The sequence below is a fragment of the Melanotaenia boesemani genome, chromosome 4 (assembly GCF_017639745.1).
Source record: "Melanotaenia boesemani isolate fMelBoe1 chromosome 4, fMelBoe1.pri, whole genome shotgun sequence".
NCBI classification, from domain to species: domain Eukaryota; kingdom Metazoa; phylum Chordata; class Actinopteri; order Atheriniformes; family Melanotaeniidae; genus Melanotaenia; species Melanotaenia boesemani.
In genome coordinates this window covers 7,016,106-7,039,516 of record NC_055685.1, presented here as the reverse complement: position 1 = coordinate 7,039,516, position 23,411 = coordinate 7,016,106, and the positions used below count along the sequence as shown (strand labels likewise).

At 41.8% G+C, this 23,411-nt stretch overlaps 1 protein-coding gene across 1 annotated transcript in view; it reads right to left on the bottom strand.

The window, feature by feature from the left end:
* Positions 1 to 23,411, bottom strand: part of ube2o (ubiquitin-conjugating enzyme E2O) — a 44,961-nt gene continuing 21,550 nt past the window's right edge. The window contains exons 2-23 of the mRNA XM_041983218.1: positions 21,567 to 21,626; positions 21,287 to 21,397; positions 19,408 to 19,505; positions 19,218 to 19,281; positions 16,020 to 16,163; positions 15,774 to 15,883; positions 14,587 to 14,737; positions 14,350 to 14,407; positions 13,760 to 13,910; positions 11,491 to 11,646; positions 10,965 to 11,119; positions 10,719 to 10,831; positions 10,505 to 10,633; positions 10,277 to 10,366; positions 8,178 to 8,502; positions 7,690 to 8,057; positions 7,422 to 7,602; positions 6,782 to 6,918; positions 5,230 to 5,433; positions 5,087 to 5,144; positions 2,882 to 3,683; positions 1 to 2,546 (exon numbers count right to left, since the gene is read on the bottom strand). Of these exons, the coding sequence (XP_041839152.1) occupies positions 2,519 to 2,546; positions 2,882 to 3,683; positions 5,087 to 5,144; positions 5,230 to 5,433; positions 6,782 to 6,918; positions 7,422 to 7,602; positions 7,690 to 8,057; positions 8,178 to 8,502; positions 10,277 to 10,366; positions 10,505 to 10,633; positions 10,719 to 10,831; positions 10,965 to 11,119; positions 11,491 to 11,646; positions 13,760 to 13,910; positions 14,350 to 14,407; positions 14,587 to 14,737; positions 15,774 to 15,883; positions 16,020 to 16,163; positions 19,218 to 19,281; positions 19,408 to 19,505; positions 21,287 to 21,397; positions 21,567 to 21,626 (3,693 nt within the window). The 3' untranslated portion in view covers positions 1 to 2,518. The remainder of the gene's footprint in view (positions 2,547 to 2,881; positions 3,684 to 5,086; positions 5,145 to 5,229; positions 5,434 to 6,781; positions 6,919 to 7,421; positions 7,603 to 7,689; positions 8,058 to 8,177; positions 8,503 to 10,276; positions 10,367 to 10,504; positions 10,634 to 10,718; positions 10,832 to 10,964; positions 11,120 to 11,490; positions 11,647 to 13,759; positions 13,911 to 14,349; positions 14,408 to 14,586; positions 14,738 to 15,773; positions 15,884 to 16,019; positions 16,164 to 19,217; positions 19,282 to 19,407; positions 19,506 to 21,286; positions 21,398 to 21,566; positions 21,627 to 23,411) is intronic.

The following is a 23,411-nucleotide window of genomic DNA, read 5'->3' as shown; positions in this document are numbered from 1 at the left end:
AAACAACAATCGATAACTTTCTGGCTTCACATCTTTCATGTTGTCAACAAATTCCAGAAAATGACCAAAACCAGCAGGTGTTCCTCCGCCTCGCAGCACAAAGCTCATCCATCCCTGCAGATCTTTCCACTACAGTGGAGTTGATTCCATTCAAATATATCATTTCATTTTTATAAAAGAGGGAAAAACTACTAACCATCTGTAAACTTCACATATTTACAGTTTGATCAGTTTTTGGGTTTCTAGTTGACACAGATTCAAACACAAGGCCACCATGTTTCTATGGTACTGCTTGCAAAGTTTAATACATCACTACATTTGTTTTAAAGCAACAAAAATAAATCATTAAAAAAAATAAAGAAAAAGAAAAGATGAAATCTGAATACAATACACACTCAGCATTTTGTACATTTATGCCCCAAGCATCCATGTGACTTGTTGGAACTCAAGTTTGTGTTAAATATATACTGTATGTACTTATTTTAATATACTCATGATGTCTGTACAGAGGGAATCAGGCTACAAATTATAACTTTATTAGTTCTTTTTAAACAATATCTCAGTAACAGGCCACTGTGGAAATGTAGACATCATACAGTCAAGTCTTGTGTGTAGCCCATTTACGAGGCTTAAAGCAACATGTTACATGCTTTGGCTGTAAAACAAACATCTTGCAGTAATAATCGTGGTTTGTATCTGAAGAACATACACAGAAAAATTGTACATAGCATCATGGGCTTTCATGTACTTTTAGCTTCACATTTTCCGCTTTATGTCAGTGTACAGGAGGAAGAGGAAGCCGAAAAACGAAGGAGCGAAGCCTCAGATCTTTTCAGAGCTGAGCTTTCCTCCTTTTCACGCCATCTTCGGGTGAAGAGGAGGAAAACGAGCTCCTCAGACAACTGGGACTTCTTACAAACAGCAGCAATAAGGAAGCAAAGAAAAAGCAAACAAGCAACACTTCCATCCTCCACCAGCGTTAAAGGCAGCAAAACAATGACTCGATAAAACCCCAGAGGGGAGGACAGATCTGGTGTCGGAATGCCGCTTTTTTAAAGGGCTGCAGAGGAACGAATGGAAGACGATGCAAAACAAAATTCACTCGATTCAAATTAATCTTGTTTTTTTTTTAAGTCTCTTAAAATGCAGCAGCTCCTGACTCGTTCGTCCACAATGGCACGACGTGCTCTCATCCAGAGATGCTTGTCAGCTTCAAATTTCTTTATTCAAGTAAAACACCAGACGTCTGGGCTGGGGTGTGATCTGTTATCATCTTTATGTAAACAAAGTGTGGATTTTCCCTTAGGAAGCACAACTGGACCAAAATCTGAGTTTCATGATACAATCTAAAGCAAAACAGCAGGTTTACCGTAAATAAGTAAATCATTAAATCATTAAACCCTGATTTATTCTTTTTTTCCACACGATATATGCAGGATAAAGAGGGGAAAAAAGTTTTTTCTTTGTGCTGTAATTAGTGTCATTTTCTCTGTAAGTTTAACCAGGAAAACATGAAATAATAATAATTAGAACAATGCTGCTTCCAAGAAACCTCCTGCGTCGCATCTGGAAAGGGAAAAATGAACAGACACCAGGGAAAGCAGCGGAAGCGAGGAGGGAAAACACTGACCGAAGCAGGATGTTAGTGGTTGTGTGTCTGTACACGACGGTCTGAGATCATCAAGAACGATTCAAGTAAGGCAACATGTTAACGTGAGATGATGGAATGGATGCCGACAGTTCATTTTTCTATTTAAACAGTGTCATGTGCAGTGATGTGGGTTCACCTCCTTCACAGAGGAGTGGAGCATGATGGGTAAAGCTTCAGACTGAAACCATTTCAGCCTCCATCAGTATATATATAAAAAACAAAAAAACGCCTCAAAACACCAAACAAAGCAGAGTTCCCACTTTTGCATGAAGAGGCACCGACTCCTTCCCGTTTAAACCGTCTTAAACCAAACAGCCGCGACGACGATCCAGAGGTGACCTGCATGTAAACTGTGTAGAGGAAGAAGTGGTGAAGCGGTCGCTGGCAGTTTTACCGACATTCAGCCTGTTCTGCTGTGAATGTGAGAGAATTTGGCAGAAGACCGTACGACCAGTGACTCCTACTTCTAAAAGGTCCTCTCAGTGAGCATTTCTACGCCCGGATTGTCCCTCGGTTGGTTTGTTCTAGTGCAGGATGGTACAGTGATAACATCAGAAGTGCTACAGATAGCTGCAGTTTGATCCAGCCTCCAGACCAGCTAACGTCCGCGTTCCACCCATCAGGCAGCAGAGCGGCTACCTGGCCGGTCCTGCAGTTGATGACGAAGGTGGCGGAGGAAGGTTCATGGCACTGATTTTTCATCTCATTCAGTCCCTTTTTTTTGCATTCAAGCCTCCGGTAAAGTCAAACTTCTCTTGAAACTGAGCCACTCCAGTAAAAAGCTCAGTTTTTACCTGCTTTCATGGAAGGATGAAGTTTCTTTTTTATGTACTGTATGTGGCTCCAGCAGGTTTGTCCACCCCTCTTTTATCCATCACACTCATCTGAGGGGTCACTGAAGGAGAAAACAAAGACATTATCAAGGTGCGTCCCAACCAAACCAGAACCTGATCACGCGTGCTGTTTTCCAGCTGTTATTAAGAGGAATTATGGGGAAAAAAAAGCAGATTGTTAAAAGTTGAGGGCAGCAGGAGCAGTAAAGACTAATGGATGGAGGTAAAGGGTCAAAATGTGGGCAGTGCTGGGGGGGGGGGGCACGGTGCAGCGCCCCGCCGACTAACTTGTAATGAATCCTCCTCCACAGCTTGAGGCAAGTGAAAAGGTAGAAGAGGAGGAGGAGAGCAGGGAACAGTGCAGTTGTGTGTTGGGAAATGGTGAGGAGGCACTTACTTGTCCTCTATGTGCTCGGGGATGGCGGCGGCGGCCAGCGCTGCTCGGTACTGCAGCAGCACGCCTCGAACGCTCTTCACAAAGCCTTTGGAGAGCGGGAAGAGCGGGAAGCCGATGTCCGGGTAGCCGCTGCCCTCTGGGAGGAAACTCCGGTAGCTCTTCCGCCTTTTCTTTGGTCGGACCACCGGCTGGCTTCCTGAAGAGATGACCCCACCTCCTCCGGTGGTGCTAGGACCTGGTTCTGAGGTCCCGCTGCGGACTACAGAGCCGGGGCCCGTAGAGCCGCTCCCCTTGGTGAGGTCGCAGTCTGAGTTCTGGCTCATCTCTTGTTGAGAACTAGTGGAAGGACTCAACCCTGAATCCTCCAGCTCCTCCTCTATGATGCTGCTGACTCCTCCTGTGCTCGCCTTCTCCCCAGGCTTACTGGGACTGTTGTGGGCCACAGCCACGAGACCCAGTCCCCCGGCCGGGTGCTCATCCAGCAGCTCCGCGGGGGGGGCTCTGTCCCTTAAGTGGTGGCTCCTGGAGGACGAGAGAGCAGCATGGCCTCTCTCCGCAGCCTCGTTCAGGTCGAGCCACGCCTCCAAGCGGTGGACTAATCGCCAGCCGCTGGAAATGAAGTGCTCCTGGATCTCCTGCTTGAAGACCTCAACAGGATTCTGGAGGAGCTGCGTCATGGACTGCACCATCTTGATGAGAGCCATCTCGTTGTAGCAGCGACTGTTCTCGTATCCCTCCTGCAGACCTCGGTCACTGTCGAAGCCAGCCTCATTATAATACGGCTCGTTGACCAGGATCAGGCCTGAAGACGGATCATTTAGAATCAGAGTTAATAAAAAACTGTGTTTACTGAGGAATTTACCAACAAGACTCACCCTTAAAACTCCTTAAAACTGCATGTAGAAGCTCAACCATTTTAATCCCAGTCTACAATCAGACATGATATTTTCAGGACAGCCTCCGTTGTCAGATTATGAGGCTACAATGATGTAAAATGGATGTATCAATAGAAGAGCAGCATAAAGGCCGACCAGTAGAACAAAACCGAATTTATTACTAACAGAACTTTGTAGAAATAACACAGATCAACAGTGACCGAGCCTTTTCTCATCACACATCATTCTCTCAAGTCGTAGCTTGAGGAGAAAAGCTTTGAAACAAACACACAGAAACTATTTACATATTTACACTTTTTCCTCCAGCTGTTTCACTCTGTTTGCAGCTATTTATGCTGCTGTTTACCTGCTATCCTCACAAAACCAACTCCAACCCGGCTGGTTTGTGGCACCACCGTGCATCAAAAACGTCTTCTAGAGCAGCATCATTTTTCTTCCTTAGAACTTTATGCTCACTTCTTGATCTTTGGCTGCTTCTGATTGGACATTACTGTCAATCTAAGCTCTCTGATTGGTTCAAAGTTTGACAGGAACTGGCTTCATTTTAATTTCTAGGTCAAAACAGAGGTCTCTTAGCAACACAGTAGTGACATCGACCTTGTTTTTAAATAATCATGTTATCGTGGATCACTCGTGGATTTATCATGTAAAGTTTCTGAAAAAACGCTACATTTTGCAGCCGGATTGGAAACCTCCTGGATGAGACGTTAACACCTGGAAAACTTCCATAGATCACCTAAAGCAAGGGTTTCCAAAGTCGGTTCTCTAGGTCCGCCGTCCTGCAGGTTTTGGATGTTTCTTGCTGCAGCACACCTGAATCAGATTAATGGGTCGACATGTTTGGGCAGAACTTGACAACAGGCTGTTGGGGACTTGAGAGACATTTAATTTAATTCAAGTGTGTTGGAGCAAGGAAACATCTAAGACACCCCTGAACTAAAGGGTGAGCGATCGAACAGTTTACCCCACAGTTATACACCGTCCTGAGAAACTGGTGGTCGGCCTGCTAGCCAAGTTTTTAGGGTTAAACATTTGTTAAATGAACTTGAATAAGTGAACTTAAAAAGATGTTTGGTAGGATTCTGACCATGAAAACATGTAGGATTTATTATTTACTGACTAACGTGCTATGACTGGTTGATAAATGAGGGCCCAGGAACTCTGGTCTGGTAACCCTGACTACAGTCTGGATGTGTGAGGCAGATATAATTAGTTGAAAGATTGACTGTGTTGATGCACTTCTGAGCAAATAAACACATGAATAAAACATTTCCAGCTGCAGAAAGGAGGAGGAGAATGCAGAACTAGCCTTGGATGGAGATGAGGACTTGCAGCAGGCTCGACTTGCTGGTCCATCTCTCGGTGCCCTGCGGATCACAACACCCAGTCAGGTATCAGGATTTGGCTCCAAAAGAGCAGCTTCGTACACCGAGGCGTCACGATGCCACTGACCTTTCCGATCCAGGTGCCCAGCAGGCTGACGCAGACCTTCCCGTTGTCGTAGAGGTTGGGATTGAGGCGGCCGCTGCACTGGGACAGGTAGCGGAAGAGAGGCGGCACGGCCGGGTAGATGTTCGGCAGCTGGATGTCGAACAGGAACAGACCGTCCTCGTACGGCGTTCGAGTTGGTCCTTTGATCAAAGCTGAAAAAAGGTCCTGCATCAAAGAGAGAAAAAACTTAGATCATTTTTAAATGTTTGTTTTAAAAGAATCCAAATGCAACCTTAGGCAGGGTGCACCATGGACAGGTTGCCAGTCCATTGAAGGACAGAGTCATGATCATTATGATAAAATCAGCCCATTAATCTCGGATCATCTGCATATTTAAAAATTGAAGTTACTGCTATACATTCTCATTTCATTTATATAAACTGAAAATAAAAGTGGTTAGAAGATACAGCCCTGTGGTATTCCTGTGTTTAAAAAGACCTTTTTAGAGAGAACGTAATTTAAATGATGGTATTAGAAGTAATACTTTTGCAGAGAAACAGTAAAGAGAGTCAGAGCTCCTCTACTGAATGTAATGACACCATGTCCATATCCGGTTTAATCATCTGATGGACCAGACTCGTACGACCCGACCGCTCTCTTCTCAGAGTCGCTGCTCTGCATGTTGATCTACAACAATGAAGCTCGTCTTTATAACATAAAACAGTGATTACACCAGAACATTACATCTTCTTGTGGGATTTACATTTTAGTTTTATGGCAAAAAAGAGCTGAATAAATTCCATTAAAATAATCAAGATATATCACAATAAAATTTGCAATCTCAATTTTGGAATAAAGGAGGTTTATCCCATTATCCCAGGTATCTCCATCACAGTGTGTGAAACTACCGGGAGAAAATCAGTCCATGTCTGAAGTAAACAGGCTGATCTTACCCACCTAACAGTCTGTAAAAACCACAGAGAAACAGCGTCAACTCAAACCTTAGGTCACCCAATGCGGGGACGTTGGGAACAGATAGTTCCAAAATCAGAAATCAGAAATACCTTATTAATGCCAGAAAAAAAAAAAATAGCTGAAATGGCCATTTTGGAGACGTCACCTGAACTTTGTACTGAAACTTCCATAATTCTGTTCTGTATGAGTTGGTCTTAGCAGAGAAAATGTACAAATATTGTTCTATGAGCTGACAGAAGGTCAGATCTACAGAGAGGTATTCATATTCATCTTGAAAATGTTTTCTTTTTTAGGCAAGCCTGAGACTTTTTTCATGTTCCATCCTCATTTATTCTTCACCAGTAACACATACATGGACTGTGTTACAAATATTTACACAAACCTCACAAGTGTTCCCTTTACTATGACTCTAAAAGTATTCATATTGGCCTTGTGGTTGCAGAAATATACTCATTTCATTAAAGGCTTTTTCATTCCCAGTGGATCATACAACATGGATATTCTGAAACAATGATGTATGAGGACTAATCTGACCAGAAGAATAACAAAGTAACGCATGTGATGATTATCATCATGGCACTAGTGGCACAAAACCCACCATGCGGTCTTCGAAGGTTTTGACCATGATGCCATCAGGCAGCGACGTTGCCAGCAGAGCCATTTCCTTCCTCACTGTGCTGAAAAACTTCTTCGCCTCCGCTGGCTGAAACTCCATTTTCATGAATGAGTGAGTGTCTGTTACAGAGAGAGAGAGAGAAAACATGGATGAATATTAAAGAACAGAGAGAAACTTGCAGCTGAGCTACAGAGGGAGGGGCTGAGAGCTTATTACGCTGCAGGATGAGAGCTGATGGATGAAAATGTTAGAGGCTGCTGCTGCCATGGAAACCAAGAAAAAACCTCTGTGCAGGAAAACGCTTTAAATAAAAGTGAGATGTACACTCCACGGCCACTTTATTCGGTCCACTTGTTCAATTACTTGTTAACGCGGGTATCTAACCAGCCAATCACATGGCAGAAACTCAATTTAGTCATGTAGACATGGTCGAGACGTCTTACTCAAGTGTTATACTGAGAACTTCATGTCCATCACGGAGACGCAGCTGAACAAGCTCAGTTCATCATCACTGGAGGAATTTGAGTCTTATTATGGCTTAAAAAAAACTGATTAGTTACTGACGACAGAAAAATAACTGAAGGAGGAAGAGGAGGAGAGTTTAAACATGTTCCCGTCTCACCTGGTGCCCACTCCAGCACTGAGAACACCTCCCCCTTGGCACTGGTAAAAGTCACTCCAGGTTTCCCTCCACTCTGTTGGCACAGTACTGGTGTGTCACTGAGGAACTCACTGGGCCACTCTGGCCCCCCCACTGGGGTCTGCGGCTCCTGCTGGGCCTTCTCCTCTCCAGCTCTTTCTGCCTGAAAAGTAAGCAGAAGTTTAAACAAGGACGACCAACGAGAAGCATTTTACCAGCGACTGATCAGGACTCCAGCAATGACGCCAACCTCTGTGCCTGCCCCTCCACTCCCTACAGCCTCCACCACAGCCTCCATCTTTTCTTCCTCCACGATGGCCACGTTGTCCAGCGTCTTCCTCAGGTTCTCCTGCAGCTTCTTGATGTCATCCAGGAAGCGTTTTTCCTTGGTGGGTTTCTCAGGGGCTGCCGGCGTCACCGAGCTCGCCACGTTGGCCGTGGAGGCGGGTTCTGCGGAGGTTGGGGAGGTTGGTGAGCCGCCTGTCCACAGCTGCTCGACCGTCATATTCTTTAGGCTCTCCAGGATCTTCAGAGCCTCTCTCAGCTCCCTGAAGCCTCGCGAGGTGCTGTCCTTGCTGGGCTTCTCTGCTCCGTTGACTGCTCCTCCTGGAGTGGTTCCTAAACCGGTTTATTTACAAGAAGTAACTCAGTTTTAGTTTAGATGTGTTGGACTTCATTTAGGTCATGAAATCAATCATGTACAAAGGCAAACATGGATGAAAGCAAACCCTCCCCCACCTCCTCCAGAAGCAGGACTGGCCACAGCCACTGATGCTTCTCCCTCCTCTCCAGGGACCCCTTTGGTGGGGCTGGTGATGCCGGCCTTGCTGCCCTCTTTTGGGGGGATGATAAACGCCATGGAGCCCGTGGGTGTAGGGGTGGGCGTCGCCGTGTCGGTGGCATCTGCATTGTTAACGTGGCTGTCGTCCTCAGTGGTCAGGCCGTTGTCCGTCTCCCAGCTGTCGCTCTCGTCCTCCCACTCCTCGGTGGACAGGACGCTACTGGTCTCCTCCACAGAGTCGTAGTCCGTCTCCTCGATCTCAGACTCCACGTTGTAGAGATGCTGCGAGGGATCGTTAAGCTGTCAGTAAAAACTTCTAACCACCACACAGCACTGAAACAGGTCTCTAACCAAGAATCTTATATCCATTTTATCTTAAGTACGATATACTCACCAAGCAGGACATTTAAGATTATTAACAATGTCTTTCATTTTTTTATTAGTTACTAAATCCCAAAACTGGTTATTTACACACATATTAGGTTAAATGATCTCAGTGAGACTGTTTGGGATCACATTCTGTCTTTCATACCTAATTTTAGCTGGAAAACCTGTTTCAAGTTCTTCCAGTACCAACTCACACACTACAAAAGTGAGCTCTCAGCCAGCACAGTAAGCTGGTTCCACTTCGTAAACTTTCCTGAAATAAGAAAAAAATGTCTGCACTTTAGACAAGTGAGATCTTAAAAGAAGTAGCCAAACACTCATATCAACACATTTAATAAGTAAAAAAAACATCCTCTAAACTATCCTGTCTATGCTTCTTTCACTGATTCTCACTTTCAGAGATAAGATCTTAAAACAAGATGATTCTTCTGAATGAAGGAATTACTAATGTGGAAGTGCACACCATGCAGTTGGGGGCAGTGGTTTAGTTCGGAGTGTATGGATGTGGGGTGAATGAATAATGGACTCAATAAGAAGCGTTTTAGGTCTTTTGAAAGGTTGCCTTAACTAAATACAATACTGTATGTATCCATCCACTCAACCATCCATCCATACATCCGTCCCGCCATCCAATTTCTGCCGCTTATCCGGGGTTGGGTTGTGGGGGCAGCAGCCTGAGCAGGGAGACCCAGACTTCCCTCTTCCTGGCCACTTTTTCTAACTTGTCAGGGAGATCCAGAGGCGTTCCCAGGCATCCTAACCAGATGCCCAAGCCACCTCATCTGGTTCTTCTCAATGTGGAGTTGCAGCAGCTCTACTCTGAGCTTCTCACCCCATCTCTAAGAGAGCCCTGCAGACACTCATTTCAGCCGCTTGCACTCGTGATCTCGTTCTTTCGGTTACTACCCACAGCTGGTGACCATTGATGAGGGTCGGAACGCAGATGGACGGTAAATCGGCCCAGCTCCCTCTTCATCACAACACACCACCGCAGCATCACTGCCGATGCCGCACCGATCCACCTGTCGATCTCCTGCTCCATCTTCTCCTCACTTGAGAACAGGACCCTGACATACTTCAGGACCTCATTCCTAACCCGGACAGGACCCTCCATTTTCCCGCTGAGAACCGTGGTCTCGGATTTAGAGGTGCTGATTTTCATCCCTACCGCTTCACACGCCGCTAAATCCAAACATTATTAATTTCATTTAGAGTAAATGTCCCATTTTTAGGGGAAAGAAAATCTGATTAAGAATGCAGTTTCGTGGTAATAAGGTGAATGTGGGGGCTATCCCTGGTTTCTTCTGACTGACCATTGATAGAGGTGTCCATCATCAACATGAGCTGGTGGCTTCCAGAGATATTTACCTGCATAACGTCTTTATTAAAACATCTGGAAAACTGCTCCGGGTCACTTTTTTAGCTTCAGTTCCTCATCAGAAATTACTTTACTAATTCCTAAATTAACTGGGAGGCTATCCTCTGGTTTTCACTGGAAATAAAGCGGTTTTCTATTAGGAGCAGATAACCATTTACATTTTCTATCGTGCTCCAGGTGGATTTACTCAGTAGTAAATAGTAGAAATCACTTTGGTTGACCTTGTTGTTTTTAAATGTGCCCTATATATAAATAAACTTGATTAAAATGGGTTATGGGGTAAACGTTTACCTGTGGAAGGACGATGGTCTTGGAGTTGTCTGCCCACACAACTTCCACTTTGCTGCTGACATCCACCCTGGACACCTGGCCGACTGATGTCTGACATGTAGAGATGAACAGAAAACAACATCAGTGTAACAGCAGCTGCAAGTCACATAAAAATACACGTCTCAGAATTAATTAGATCATTTCTTCCATTTCACTGAGGAGAAACAGAATTATTTAAATGTCCATCACCTCATTTTCACAGTCATTGTGTCCGTTCTCTGAGTTCCATATTCTGATGACGATGTCTGTGGTGCGGAAGTGGAAATCTGGATGATCTGCAATGTCGTACACGCTGACATCCTCCTCCACTCCGATAACCTTAAATAAACCAAACACAAACAGGAATGTCTGTGGGTATGGTCTCAATATTCTCTGTAGAACAGATGTTGTCCTCATGACTGACCTTCACATCATCACCAGTAGAGTTGAGTTCGATCCACCTGACGACACATGTTCTACCCTTGTGATCGCCCGACTGGATGACCCCGTACACTCCAGGGTCCTGCAGGGCTTGGGCTGAAGACAGGAACAAAACACATGTAGACAGTTTAGAAAGCAAAATAAAGTATGTAAATAAAAAATAGCTGCAGAATCACAAACATCACTGCAGTCCAGAAGGACAGAGCAAATCTCAACAAAGTGTCCTCACGTCGTTTGTCTACCACGAAGTCCCCGGGGCAAAACTCATGGCTGTCAAGGTGCTGAATGGGAATGAGGTCGTTCGATCTGATCCCCTTCTCCACCCACCCGTCCTTCCACATCACATCAGCGATGGTCTTTGTGGAAACAACTTCCACTGCCACCCTGAAGGAAAACAAACACAATGCACACTGATGAGGTTTACAGGAGTAGCTTCCTGGACGGTTTTAGTTAGGACGGAATTCTTTCTGACAGGTGACAGAGGAAAAAAAACACTCATCTGCACTTCATTAGGTGCAACTGTTCTACCGTACTTTCTGGAGTATAAGACGCTCTGGAGAATAAGTCGCATCAGTCATAGAATGTGTAATAAATGCTTTACTTCAGTAGTGACTGTTTCAGTTTGAATAGAGTCCTAATGGGGGTCGAATGATTCTTCATCCTGATCCAGAGTCAGCTACTGATGGTAAGTGATGTGTTGCATATGAAAACACAAATGTAGAAAACAGTCAGAAAGAGAGTCACTGTCAACTCACCGGTCTCCAGGCTTAAACTCGCGGGAGAACTTTGTCCTCTTCTTCTTGTGTTTTCTCTTCAGGTTGCGGATGGAGAGTGGGATGCTCTTCTTGCGATTGGTTCCCAGGCCGCCGCTCTGGGAGGAGGCGGTGGAACTTGCAGACGACGTCAGAGAGCTGCAGCATCATGCATAGATACAGAAAAGGATTTCTCCTATTACTGATGTTTTCTGGACTATGAATTCAGAGATGTTGAAAAAGATTCACAGAACAGTCTCATCTAATGATACCTACACATCAGTAATCCTAATAAAACACTGTGTTTGTCAAGGGTAGATCTCTTTCTTTCATTCCCACACACCCACGAACTGGACTTGTTGACCATGAGTGGCTCAAGAATATATATATATATATATATATATATATATATTCAGGACAGCCTCAGCTGTCAAATTATGAAGCTAAAATAATTAAAATCATTTAATAAAATAAGTAAAAAATAATTCAAATAAAAAAATAATGTAGATATAGTGCCATAAAGATCAACCAGAACAACTACAGAGAATTTACTACTAACAGAAATACCACACAGATCAACAGTGACCAAGCCTTTTCTCATTTATATATCATTCTCTTGAGTCTTGGCTTTCAGGAAAAAAAATATTGGCTTATAAACAAACATAAAATATTTACACTTTTCACTCATTTCTGGGTCAAAACAGAGATCACTTAGCAACATAGTCTTTAGTCTTAGGATAAATATCGGTGTCATTGTTCACTCGTGGTTGATTTGCTATATAGCATCTCTGAATAAACACATTTTAACAGCTGGATTGTAAACCTCCTCAACGGGATATAAATTAGGGATAGACCGATTATCGGGCTGATATCAGAGCCAATATCGGCCATTTTGACGCATATTGGCATCTGCCTTTTTGTTCAATCCGGTGGCTGATAAGAGATCAATTTAAAAGCGGATTATTTTGGCTGTGATGCAGCCACACCTCTCTGTCTGCAGTCACTACTCTGTCTGCAGCACCACCACCCACAACACCATCTGACTGGCTACACATACAGCACGGGTAACAGCCAATCAGCAGCAAAAGCTGTGTGCATGTACAGAGCTCACGCACACGGCAGAGAGGAGAAAAAGGTTTGCCGAGCTGAGAAGCTCTAGTGAGCAGATGTCGAAGGTAAGTTAAAGCAGCAGACTCTCCGACCTCCCAGTCCTCTACAACTCAGAGCTACTGGTGACGTTACTGTGAGACCAGTAACGTTTGTAAACATAAGCAGCAGCTCTGCTGGCTCAAAGTCCCTCCACATTTCTATCGCTTCAAACAAGGTTGCTGATCATATCGATACAGAAATAGTCTGTGATAGCAGAAGATGTGTGTGTGTGTTCTGTGTGTGAAAGAGAGAGTAAAATTCAGCTAGTTTTATTGCAGTGAAGCATGTAGAGGGATGACTAGAGAGCAGTGTGTGTGTTTGTTTAGGCCACATGATAAGCCACAAAAGCTGGCTTATTGCTATTGTTTTCTTTTCTTTTCGGCCACAGAAACATTAACAGTTAGTAATGTAGAGAAAAGGGTCCCTGCTATCACATGTGGCATCACATGGTCATTTTGAGAAGAATAGAAGCCGTCTCACTGGAGCTGAGACTTTACTTTTATTTACTTTATAAAACTTCAGGAGGTTATTTATTTAAACTTTCAGTTTAAACCCTGGAAACTTCCTGCACTTTTTGTTTTTGTTTAACATATGCTTAAAGGCATTTAAACAAAAACATATCTGTCTCTAATCTCTAATATAAATACATAGAAAACTTCTGTAGATCATCTAAAGTTTAAGCTATCCAACACAATTTACCCACCAGTTACACACTATCATTCCTGAGAAAACGTATAAGTGATAACGCTCGGAGGTACCCGTTATCCAGAGTTCATAATGTACGTTAAACTTGACCTCAAAATTAAATTAACGAGAATAAATGTAATACATTTGCGCTGCACGTCTCTCTGATAACTCGGATAAGCTGCAAAAAGCAGAAGTCAACCTCCTGCTGGCACAGTTATAGGCCTAGAGAAGGGATTTGGCTTTTTTCTTTCCCAGTGCAAAGCGCATCTGTGCAGCAATGATGATGATAAGTGGCTCTGTCCTGCAGACTATCTTACAACCCTCCTATTGCTGATAACAAAAAGGTAAGTGGCTGACACTGCCTCCCACATGTCCACACATTCATACCAATGAAATCTTAAATATGGAGCAACCAAATAAGAAGATCTTAAGGGACCTAGTGTCGTCTGTGTCCTCTGCAGCCTCGTCATCGGCGTCCTGCTCCGGCTGTTCGGCTGTGGTGTCGTTGGTGTTCTGGGACTCGGGCGGCATCACGGGGCCGTTGTTGTTGGGATGAGACGAGTCCGTCTGCTCAGATTTGTGCTCGGCTGGAGGGAAACATCAGATATAGAATAATTTCTTTTTTATTTTAAGTGTCATTTTCCACACAGGTCATCAGGATGCAGATTGTTGTGTTGTTTTGCTGGGAGCTCACAGTAAGGTACATAGTCATTCTCCATCTTCCTGGATGCTGCAGAGAAATATAATTGAAGTGTTCTGCACTTCAGTATAATTTTCAATTAGTCTGTTTTCTCTGCATCCAGTTCAGTTTGCAGGAAGGACTGCCTGACGCCTCCCAGGAAAACTATCTAATTCTACCTGCTTTGCATGCAGAAAGGAGGAAAAATGTGCATAAAAACAAAAACTCTCTCCAATTACTATGCTTTCTAAACGCCTCTGTATTATTTATATCTACACCAATAACACCTTTATAAACAGGAAGTTATGTGTGTATGTGTGTGTGCTGTGCAGAGATCTGTTGGGTACCTTGTGAGTCGACATTATCCGTCTTCTTCCCAGAATCCTTCTTAAACATCCTTTTTAGCTGCAGGAGAAACGCAGACAAAGAGCGAAGGAGTTTGAAGAGGATGAAAGAAATTCCTTGTGATCTATGAGAACTGTCTGACTAAAACCCCGGAGGTCTCCACCAGTCAGCAACACCTCTGTTCAGGAATGTTTTCAGCACCAACAGATGACTTAAATAAAGTGGAAACTTTTCCCCACCTTTCTGGCAACGGGGTCCTCTGGCAGAACTGGGGCACCCTCGGGTCCTTCGCAGGTGATGCGTGTGGCATCACCTTTGGCGGGGAAAACGTAAAGCGCCCTCTCCCCTAGCTGCCTCTGGGTGTGGTCGTAGTAGCCCAGACGCCTCACTCTGAAACCAACAAGAGGGTCAGACTGTATCAGACTCTTAGAAAACCTTGTGCAGAGCTTAACATCAAACCTGAGTCTGAATCAGGTGTGTTGGAGCAGGAGAACATCTGAAACCTGCAGCACTATGACCCTTTATTTTCCAAAAGGAGGCAGTTTTAATGTTTTTAACTTAGCTTAAAGTTGCACAGAGTGACGTGCAGGGGTCTATTAAAAAACTATCTTGAAATTGGACGTACAGTGAACGTTTTCCCACAACGGACAGGGGCCGCTCATCCAGGAAAATAAATTCTAAAACGTCTGTTATTGCGGTGGCTTTCTTCTGCGAATTCCTCACAAGCATTTGCCAGTGTTTGTTATTACTGCGGTTCGTTGTGCCTTTCCTTTAAGGCAACAAACTCCTCATGCTCTTTTATGTGATGACAACATAATGTGATGGTGTTAAACTTGGCAGCATTCGTGTCGCATCTGGAAACTTCAGCCCTGCATATGAGGCATGTCACTGTTTTGCTAGCGGGGTTTTCTAACGAGTAATGATGCCAAATTGCTAACATACCGCTAATGCTAAATGTCAGCACGACAGGAACACCAGTGCAGCTGCTTCTCCGCCTACCAACTTAACGTGCGAAGCTTCCAGTCTGTGTGTGGTCGTGTTGGGCCGGAAACAAAGAATTATGACACATTTCCACAGTGTCGGATGGTGTTTAGACAAATACTCGTCGATACAGATCCCCTTACTTTTGGCAGGATCGGCGAGTATTTCCGTTTCTAGTATCGGCCCAACATTTCCAAATATAATGCATTTAGTTTTTCCTGGCACTAATCCTATTTTACCATCTTAAGTTCAAATTGTTAAGTTCAACCACTCTGACTCAGTATTGTTGATATGTTCCAGGTTTGTTACCGGTCATCTAAACAGCTGCTCAGACAGTCATCAGAAAGACCCCTGATACCACACTTTTATCATTTATTTAGAAGAAAATATGCAATGTCAATTTGTTCAATGACTCCATCAGTACCAGTGAAGCACAGGCACCAACCTGCAGAGGTTTTCCTGTGTGATGGTGGATGGAGGTGGATAGACGCTGTCAGAGCCTTTGGGGGAGTAGCTCTTTGTGATCCACGTTACTTTCAGCTCCACCACCTTCACCTGAGGGAAGCACCACCTTCAAAGTTAACACTTGCACAACTGAAGATGGATTATTATTAGATATAACCACAGCCCACTGAAATGCAGTAAAAATAACAAATTAAATCTAAAGAAAAGACGACCATCACCGCCTCACCTCCTCCACCACCACCCTGAACTTGCACTTCCTGCTGAGGACAGGTTTGACCCCCGACAGCCACTGTACGTTGGAGAAGACTTTAGCGGGGCCAATCAGGACCTGGCCTGGGTAAAAGCCATACGCCTCATCGAAGAACAAACCCTGAAAAACAAAAACCAACGAGACAAACAATATGAACAATTTCCTGTTACAGCTAATTTATATATCATCTATAAACCATCATCAGGTTTACCATAAAAAAAGTTTTGCCCACATTTACAGCATCACACACATCATTCAGCAAAGGCGTAGGAATGAGTCCCTCCCGGTTCCTGTGTCCTAGTCACACAGCATTAGAAATTGAAGTTAAGCCAACTTTGGCCAAGTCCTTATGAATCCTACTTCACATCCACTGAGGTCAATCACATCAGTGTTGATGAGTAATTCAATTGTTCAATTTCTCAATGACTTAAAAAAAGCAAGAGAAAAATGTTTTTATTTGGATAATATAAATAAGAATCAATGGACCTCATTTACCAATATACGCCAAACTCTATATGATATTATATGATGTTATATTATATTATATTATATATTACTTGTGTTAATATTTTTAATGCAACGTCTCCGGCTCTGACTGCAGCTGTGAGCACTAACGGACGGGGGAGGGGGGGCCTGGAGAAGCGCTGTTCATCATGAGAAGAAGTAAACATGCTTTCATGTCAGTTTCCAAAAGTCTCCAATAACACCAGAAAATCTTTGCACATGGATCTTAAAACTCGCTCAATATAACGCCAAAATAGTTAAGTTGGCTACACTAATTTAGCCGAGCTCTGATGTGCGCATAATATTATATTATATTATATTATATTATATTTACAGATAATACACACAAAAAACTACATTTCCCCTCTGGGATACATCAAGTATTTTTCATTAATTTTTATTTAATCAGTTTTTCATTTCGTGTCAGTATCTTCTCACAAATCTAACTGGTTGCTAACTGTTTAGTATTGTTCTCACTAGATTCTTCTTCTGTGTTTTAAATCAGATCAACAGTTTATTTTCTTTCCCAAGTACATCTTTTTCCGTTTCCATTAAACACAATAAAAATCTTTTCATTGAGTGCAGTAGAAAACTGTTTTGCCTTTTTCAGTTAGCAACACCTGAGTGAAAAGACAGTTGACCTTAAGTAACCCCAGGCCACCATCCGCCATAGGCAAAACACAAAAAATGAAACCCAACCCTCTAGCAGTGGAGGGGCTTAACAAAAAGAAACCATGGCTCATGCACTTACGAAATTGTTCTAAAGTTATGTTTTGTAAACACTCATGAACATGTTTGTTGACCACAGAACTGTTTGCATTATTTCTCATACTGGTGAATGCTAATGCTTCCTAAGTTGAAAGGATGGACCAGCTTAGATAAACGCCTGACAATGCTCAGAACAGATCAAGATTTATAGGCTGTGTGCAAGCAGACACAGACGGAGGTGAGACAGACGAGGAAAAAATAAATAAAAGAAGGAGAATGCCAAAAATTATGAATAAAAACAAAACCTGATAAAAAGATGTCCACTGAAACCTGATTGTCCTCATTTTTAAAGTGATACACTTGATAATAAATATTCATACAGTGAGATTTAAATTATATAAAAGCATCTTTATGTACAAACGGGTCATTAATTACTCCTGAACTTGGACTGTAGCCTGCAGCCTGGTTCCTTTAGGACAAACATCCTCGTGGGGTTGTGGCTAAAGGCGAAAAGGTACACCTAATAAATTTTCATTACACCGTCTACTGTACCTCCTACAGTTTACAAATTTCCACCTGCTGTGGCATCTTTATAAGATGCTGTTGTCTGTATCTAATGAAACCAAACCTCCAGGTGATAGTTGGTGAGTGGTTTTATTACCCAAGCGACCAGGCCGTAACCTGGACTTTGATCATTATAATAAAAAGGAGCTGTTGTAGTGAAAGACCACACTCAGCAGGTGGATCTGGAGGTGACTTGAACATTTATGGAGTGAGTATCTTGTGATCGAGGGAACGGATGTGGTGAAGGTGCTTTAATGTGCACGTCTGGCGTTTGATGGTTTTAAGAAGACGGGCAACAGAAATAAATCCTGTCTTGGCCGAGACTTGTTCTTAAATGAATGACTGAAATAATTCTAACGTTGGGACACCACCTGCAATATCTTACTATTCATTTTTAAATAAGATGCTTTGTAAATTACCAAAAGTTATTTTAAATATGTGACAAAATCATCATAACCTTTTTGTATTTTAATGAACAGAACAGCAGGAGACAGCACAACGCTGTCTTTGTTCAAGCAAACCAGCATTTAAAATGTTCGTAGAAAGTTCGGAGTTCAAGATGTGAAGATTTTAATGAATGACAAAATCTTCGTAAAAAGTTTATAAGACCTAAGAACATGAGGATGGTTGGTGAGAAGCCAGTTGTTTTTAACAAATAGTTGATAGTGATAGTTGAGAGTGAAATGGTGAAAATATTAAACAGTAATGGGATAAAAAAAAAAGACTTGGTTTGGATATTACATATTCAAACTAAGTGGTAGGGATGGCTCACACAGGTTTACTTCCACAAATTATAACAGAATTTATTATAATGATTAAAAGATTTGCTTTACCAAACAGTTAAAGGGTTAAACACAGCAAGCACAGATCAAAGTGCTTAACATAGGAATAAAATTTACTAGAAATAATGTAATACTTAAAAATAAAAAATGATAAAAAAATTTCATGTGTCTTTTCCAGGTTTTTGCAGCTGAACTGGTAAATGAGTTTGTTTCAGTGTCAGTGGCTGAAGGTGGAGGAGACAAACTGCTGCTGTCAGCAGGAACTGAAAATAACTACCGACAGATTCAGACCTAAAATAAGCTGCTGCTCAATATAAGTAGAAAGTGGAGTAATGTCACTCCCCGTGGTGGTTTTTAAGCTCATGGAGAAGCAGAACTTCTCACTTAATGTCCACAAGCAGAAACAGCTGCAGCCAGACCTGAACTATCATTTTTAGACCGCTGAAGAAGAGGATGGTCCCCCTCAAACTGCAATAAGCACCAAAAACAGATGAGTTCTGGCACAAAGCATGAACTGTCTGTGTTTCAGCTTCTTGTCCTCTATGCTGCAGCTGCTCCGAGAGAAAACATGAACAAACATACCTGAAGTGACAGATCAGAGGTTGTGGCTACGTACCGAGTCACTGACATGTGGACAGACGTCGTAAAGCTTGGCACCGTCTTCCACACTCATGGAGCATCTGGTGGGAGACAGGCAGAAGGACTGGCTGACACACACCACATCTGGCAATCATGAATTTGACCCAGCAGGCTGACATGTCGTGACAGATTACCAGGTGCTCGTAGTAAATGTTGAATAATCTCACCTGGCTCCGTTGGAAAGCTGGAGGATGATGTGATTGGTCAGGTCGTACACTTTCCCCAGCCAGAAGTCGTAGGCGATGTAGTCGCCGTACATGAAAGACTGAAGGAAGATGGTCAGTTTTACATCTTATAAAAGTAAAAACTTAACACATCAGTTGCTGAAAGGATCATTTAAAGCTTGAAAAGCAGATTTTCTCCCAGTTTATTCAGTCTGAGTTTCCTGTGTTTTGGTTTATAGTCTGTCAGCTCACAGAGCACTTTTTACTAAAAGAAAACTAAATTTTATCTTGTAATTTAATTATCCAAGAAGATCCAGTAACATCAGTTCTTTCAAACACTGCGTTAACCTGCTGATAATACCACCATAATCACTTCTCTGTAAACAGAGACACTTTTTGCTGCTGGAAAATTTAGCTTTTATTGATACAATAAACACACAAAAACTGTAAACAGTGTCATCCCAGAATCCACATGTATACGGGTATGTGAATGAACAGCCTACAAATGTACCCAGGCGGTTATTTCTAGAAGGAAATTATTAATCATAGTTACTGATGATAAATATCTCCACATTATTAATGATCACGGCATTCACCTGGGAAGCTGCTTTTCTAAATAAACAAGATCATTTTGTATTAAAAAATAGTTTTCTTCTCTTTTCCCTTCTCTGCTTTTAGAGCAATGCTATCCACAGTGCTGAGTAGGGGGTATCTGCAGGGACGGAGGCTGCAGCTTCAGGACCGCAGCGTCAGGACCCTCATTTCTCACAACTGATCATTCAGATTCCTACAAAAAGTAGGATAAAGAGGTTCCCACTATGATCTTTTACCTCAACTATAACCATTAAACTTAACTTAAAACGACACAACAAAAGCTGGAAAAAGTGGTGCTGAGAGGGTCTAAAGGCCTCAAACCGAACCCGAGAGTAATAAAGCAAAAGGTTCGTCTTGTAAGATATTAAATTACATTATTTTTTGCTTCTTATTCTGTCTTTACTTCTCCTGGAACTTTAAAGTGTCTCACTGTCTCATACGCTCGCTGTGGCACAAACAGTAAAATATGAAAATTAAAAATCTCATTAATTCAGCAAAGCACAGAAGAACATTACCTTCTATCAACAATGAACATTAAAAAGACAATAAAATTTTATTTTAATAAGTTAATTCAGAAAAAGAAAAAGAAAATATTGTCTGTTAATTAAAAAAGAAAATTATAGAAAAAAAAAATCTCAATAACAAAAATTATAATTCCTAAAGAAAACTCTTGTTAATTCAGAAAAACAGAAAATTTTAATTGAAGACAGAAAAGAAAATATTTTTTTAATTAAAAAAATTGACAGAAAAAAATGCTCAAAATAATTCTCATTAATTCAGAAAAAGAAAACTTTTTTATAGTGAAATTAATTCCTGTTAATTAAAAAAGAAAATACTCTTTACTGGAAAAGAAATTCTCAACTCAGCAAAACAAACAAAATCTTTTTTAAAAAATAATTCAGAAAAACAACTTAAATATACTAAAATATCTTCTTTAAAAAATGATATTGTTAAGGGGTAAAATAATTTTTTTATAAAAAAAATGTTACTCAGGAAAGAAAAAAAAAAATCAGAAAATCAATTTTTTGTGAAAACTCTCATAAAGGAGAAGAAAACTGAAAAAATAAAAATAAAAATAAAAATATTACTTTTACTGAAAAAACATTAACTCAGAAAAACCAAACAAAATATTTTATGTAAAATTATTTGTCATTTAATAAATAAAAACTTCACTGAAGTGAACACAGTCCACTTCCATACATAATATCATAGCAAAACCTCAAATATTTAGTGGTGTGTGTGTGTGTGTTTGTGTGTGTGTATGGCTGTCAAGGCCCTCCAGTCTCACCCAGATGTGCTGCAGGTCTCTGCTGTTGACTGGATACAACACACAGTTTGTTCCCACCAGCTTCACCGCACACTCGATGTCGATGTTGGTCACGATGCCACACTGGTTGTCCTGTAACACAACACACACTCATTTCCATTCAGCCGTTAACTGTTAACCGTTAAGCATCTAACAATTTTCTCCAGGCGGGCAACCCCTCCCACAAATATCAGTTTTAACTGGTTAAAAAGCTGAAGCAGGTGAGGCAGAGAGAGGGAGGAAGACTGAAAACTCCTCTTACGTTGGAATTATTCCGTCGTACGATGTCTCTGATGACGATAGACCGATCTTCAAGTTTCAGCTGTAAGAGAGGAGAAATCCAGGTGTTAGACGGCATCTTCGACTCCTTAAGAAGAATTATACCAGCTGCACATTTATAATAACAGTACTGAAACCTGCCAGCTCAAGAAGGCTTCCATATCCTGTTTCTATGACACAATTAGAGCCAGTTTCCAAATCTCCTCAGAAAATAAAAGCAGGTTGTGAAGATTTAAACAGTCAGAAAGCACGCTTAGAAGCTCAGAAACAACTTTAAAAACTAATCCAATATGAATGGCTAATGAGAACCTTTGTCACACCACCCTTCTTGAAATAATTTAATTCTAATACCCCAGATATGAGTATTCAATATGGAGCTAAAGGCACTTTAATCCACTTTCTATAGAAAAGCCCCAAATACAAACCTTCTGCACAGAAGTGCAAAACATGCCTTCATATATCAACGGTGTGACGATAAACTAAAATATTACAAAGGCTTGAAAGAGCTCTGCTCTCTGAGAGCTTCTAGTTTTATGAAATATGCTTAACTTAAACATATATATTTTTTTAAAACTAATGGGATTCATCACTTCCATCTCACACTAGACACCCCTAGGAGATCTGGATTAGATTAGATTCAACTTTATTGTCATTACACATGTACAAGTACAGAGTAGAGAAAAGCAGTTTGCCAGCTAACCTGAAAGGCAAATTTATAGTATGTACAGAAATGTGAGAAATACAGATATAGGAATGAATAAAAATAAGGTGCAGATAATACAGATGTGCTTCTGGTGTCCTGACAGCAGATGAAACAGATGTTTCCCTGAGCTGACAGACAGAACCTCAGCTGTGCTTTTCACACTGACGGAGTCAGAAAAACACTTTCATGTTTAATTATTAATCAGTCATTGAAAGCGAAATCTGGTTGTGGTTTACAGCCACAGCAGAGATGGTTTGATGGACAGACGACAGCAGGAGATGCTGGACTAAACTCACACTTCAGTTTAGGGCTGGGTGATATGGCCTAAAAATGAAATCTCCGATTTCTTATAACCAAATCCGATTTCCGATTTTAATCGATTTTTTTTCTTTTCTTTTACAAACATAAACTTATTAAAAACATTTACTTGTTTATATAGATGAATGCCAGCAAAAATAAAGCATATAATGTCATAGCTTTTCCATCATATAAACGACTTCATATCTTACATAGAAATATGCGACACAATGCATCCGTGATCTCTTTCCATCTGGATCCTTTTCATACAGGAGCCACTGCAGAAATAATTCCCCTGATGAAGGTTGTCTCTTAACTAGAGTTTGTGGGTTAAGTTGATTTCTGCATCTCGTAGAGAGCAGCATTTCTCACTGCAGTTATACACACAGCTAAATCCCAGGCGTGAGTGACGGTCACTTCACTGAAAATCTGTCAGACAAACACCGTTCTGGTGTGGAGGGAGGGCTAAGTCTGCTGCTAACTAACTATGGAAAAAAATCCCGATTTTCATAAAAATAAATCTCCAGAAATGCAAAATTTGATTTATCGATTTAATCGATTAATCGCGCAGCCCTACTTCAGCTCTATGAAAGTTACGAGTCTCTGAGCCTGCATGCAGTGAACAAGACTGAAAACATACCTGCATGAAAACTGAAAAGCAAAAACACACCGGTTTGTTGTTACAAAGATTAAATGATGCACAAGCTCTATAGGTCATCAGATCCTAACATGCATCACAGAGGTCTGCTGTATGAGGGATTTTACACATAAATATCACTGCGCACACTAAAGGCCCGTTTGTGCTCGACACAGAAGACCGAAACGCAA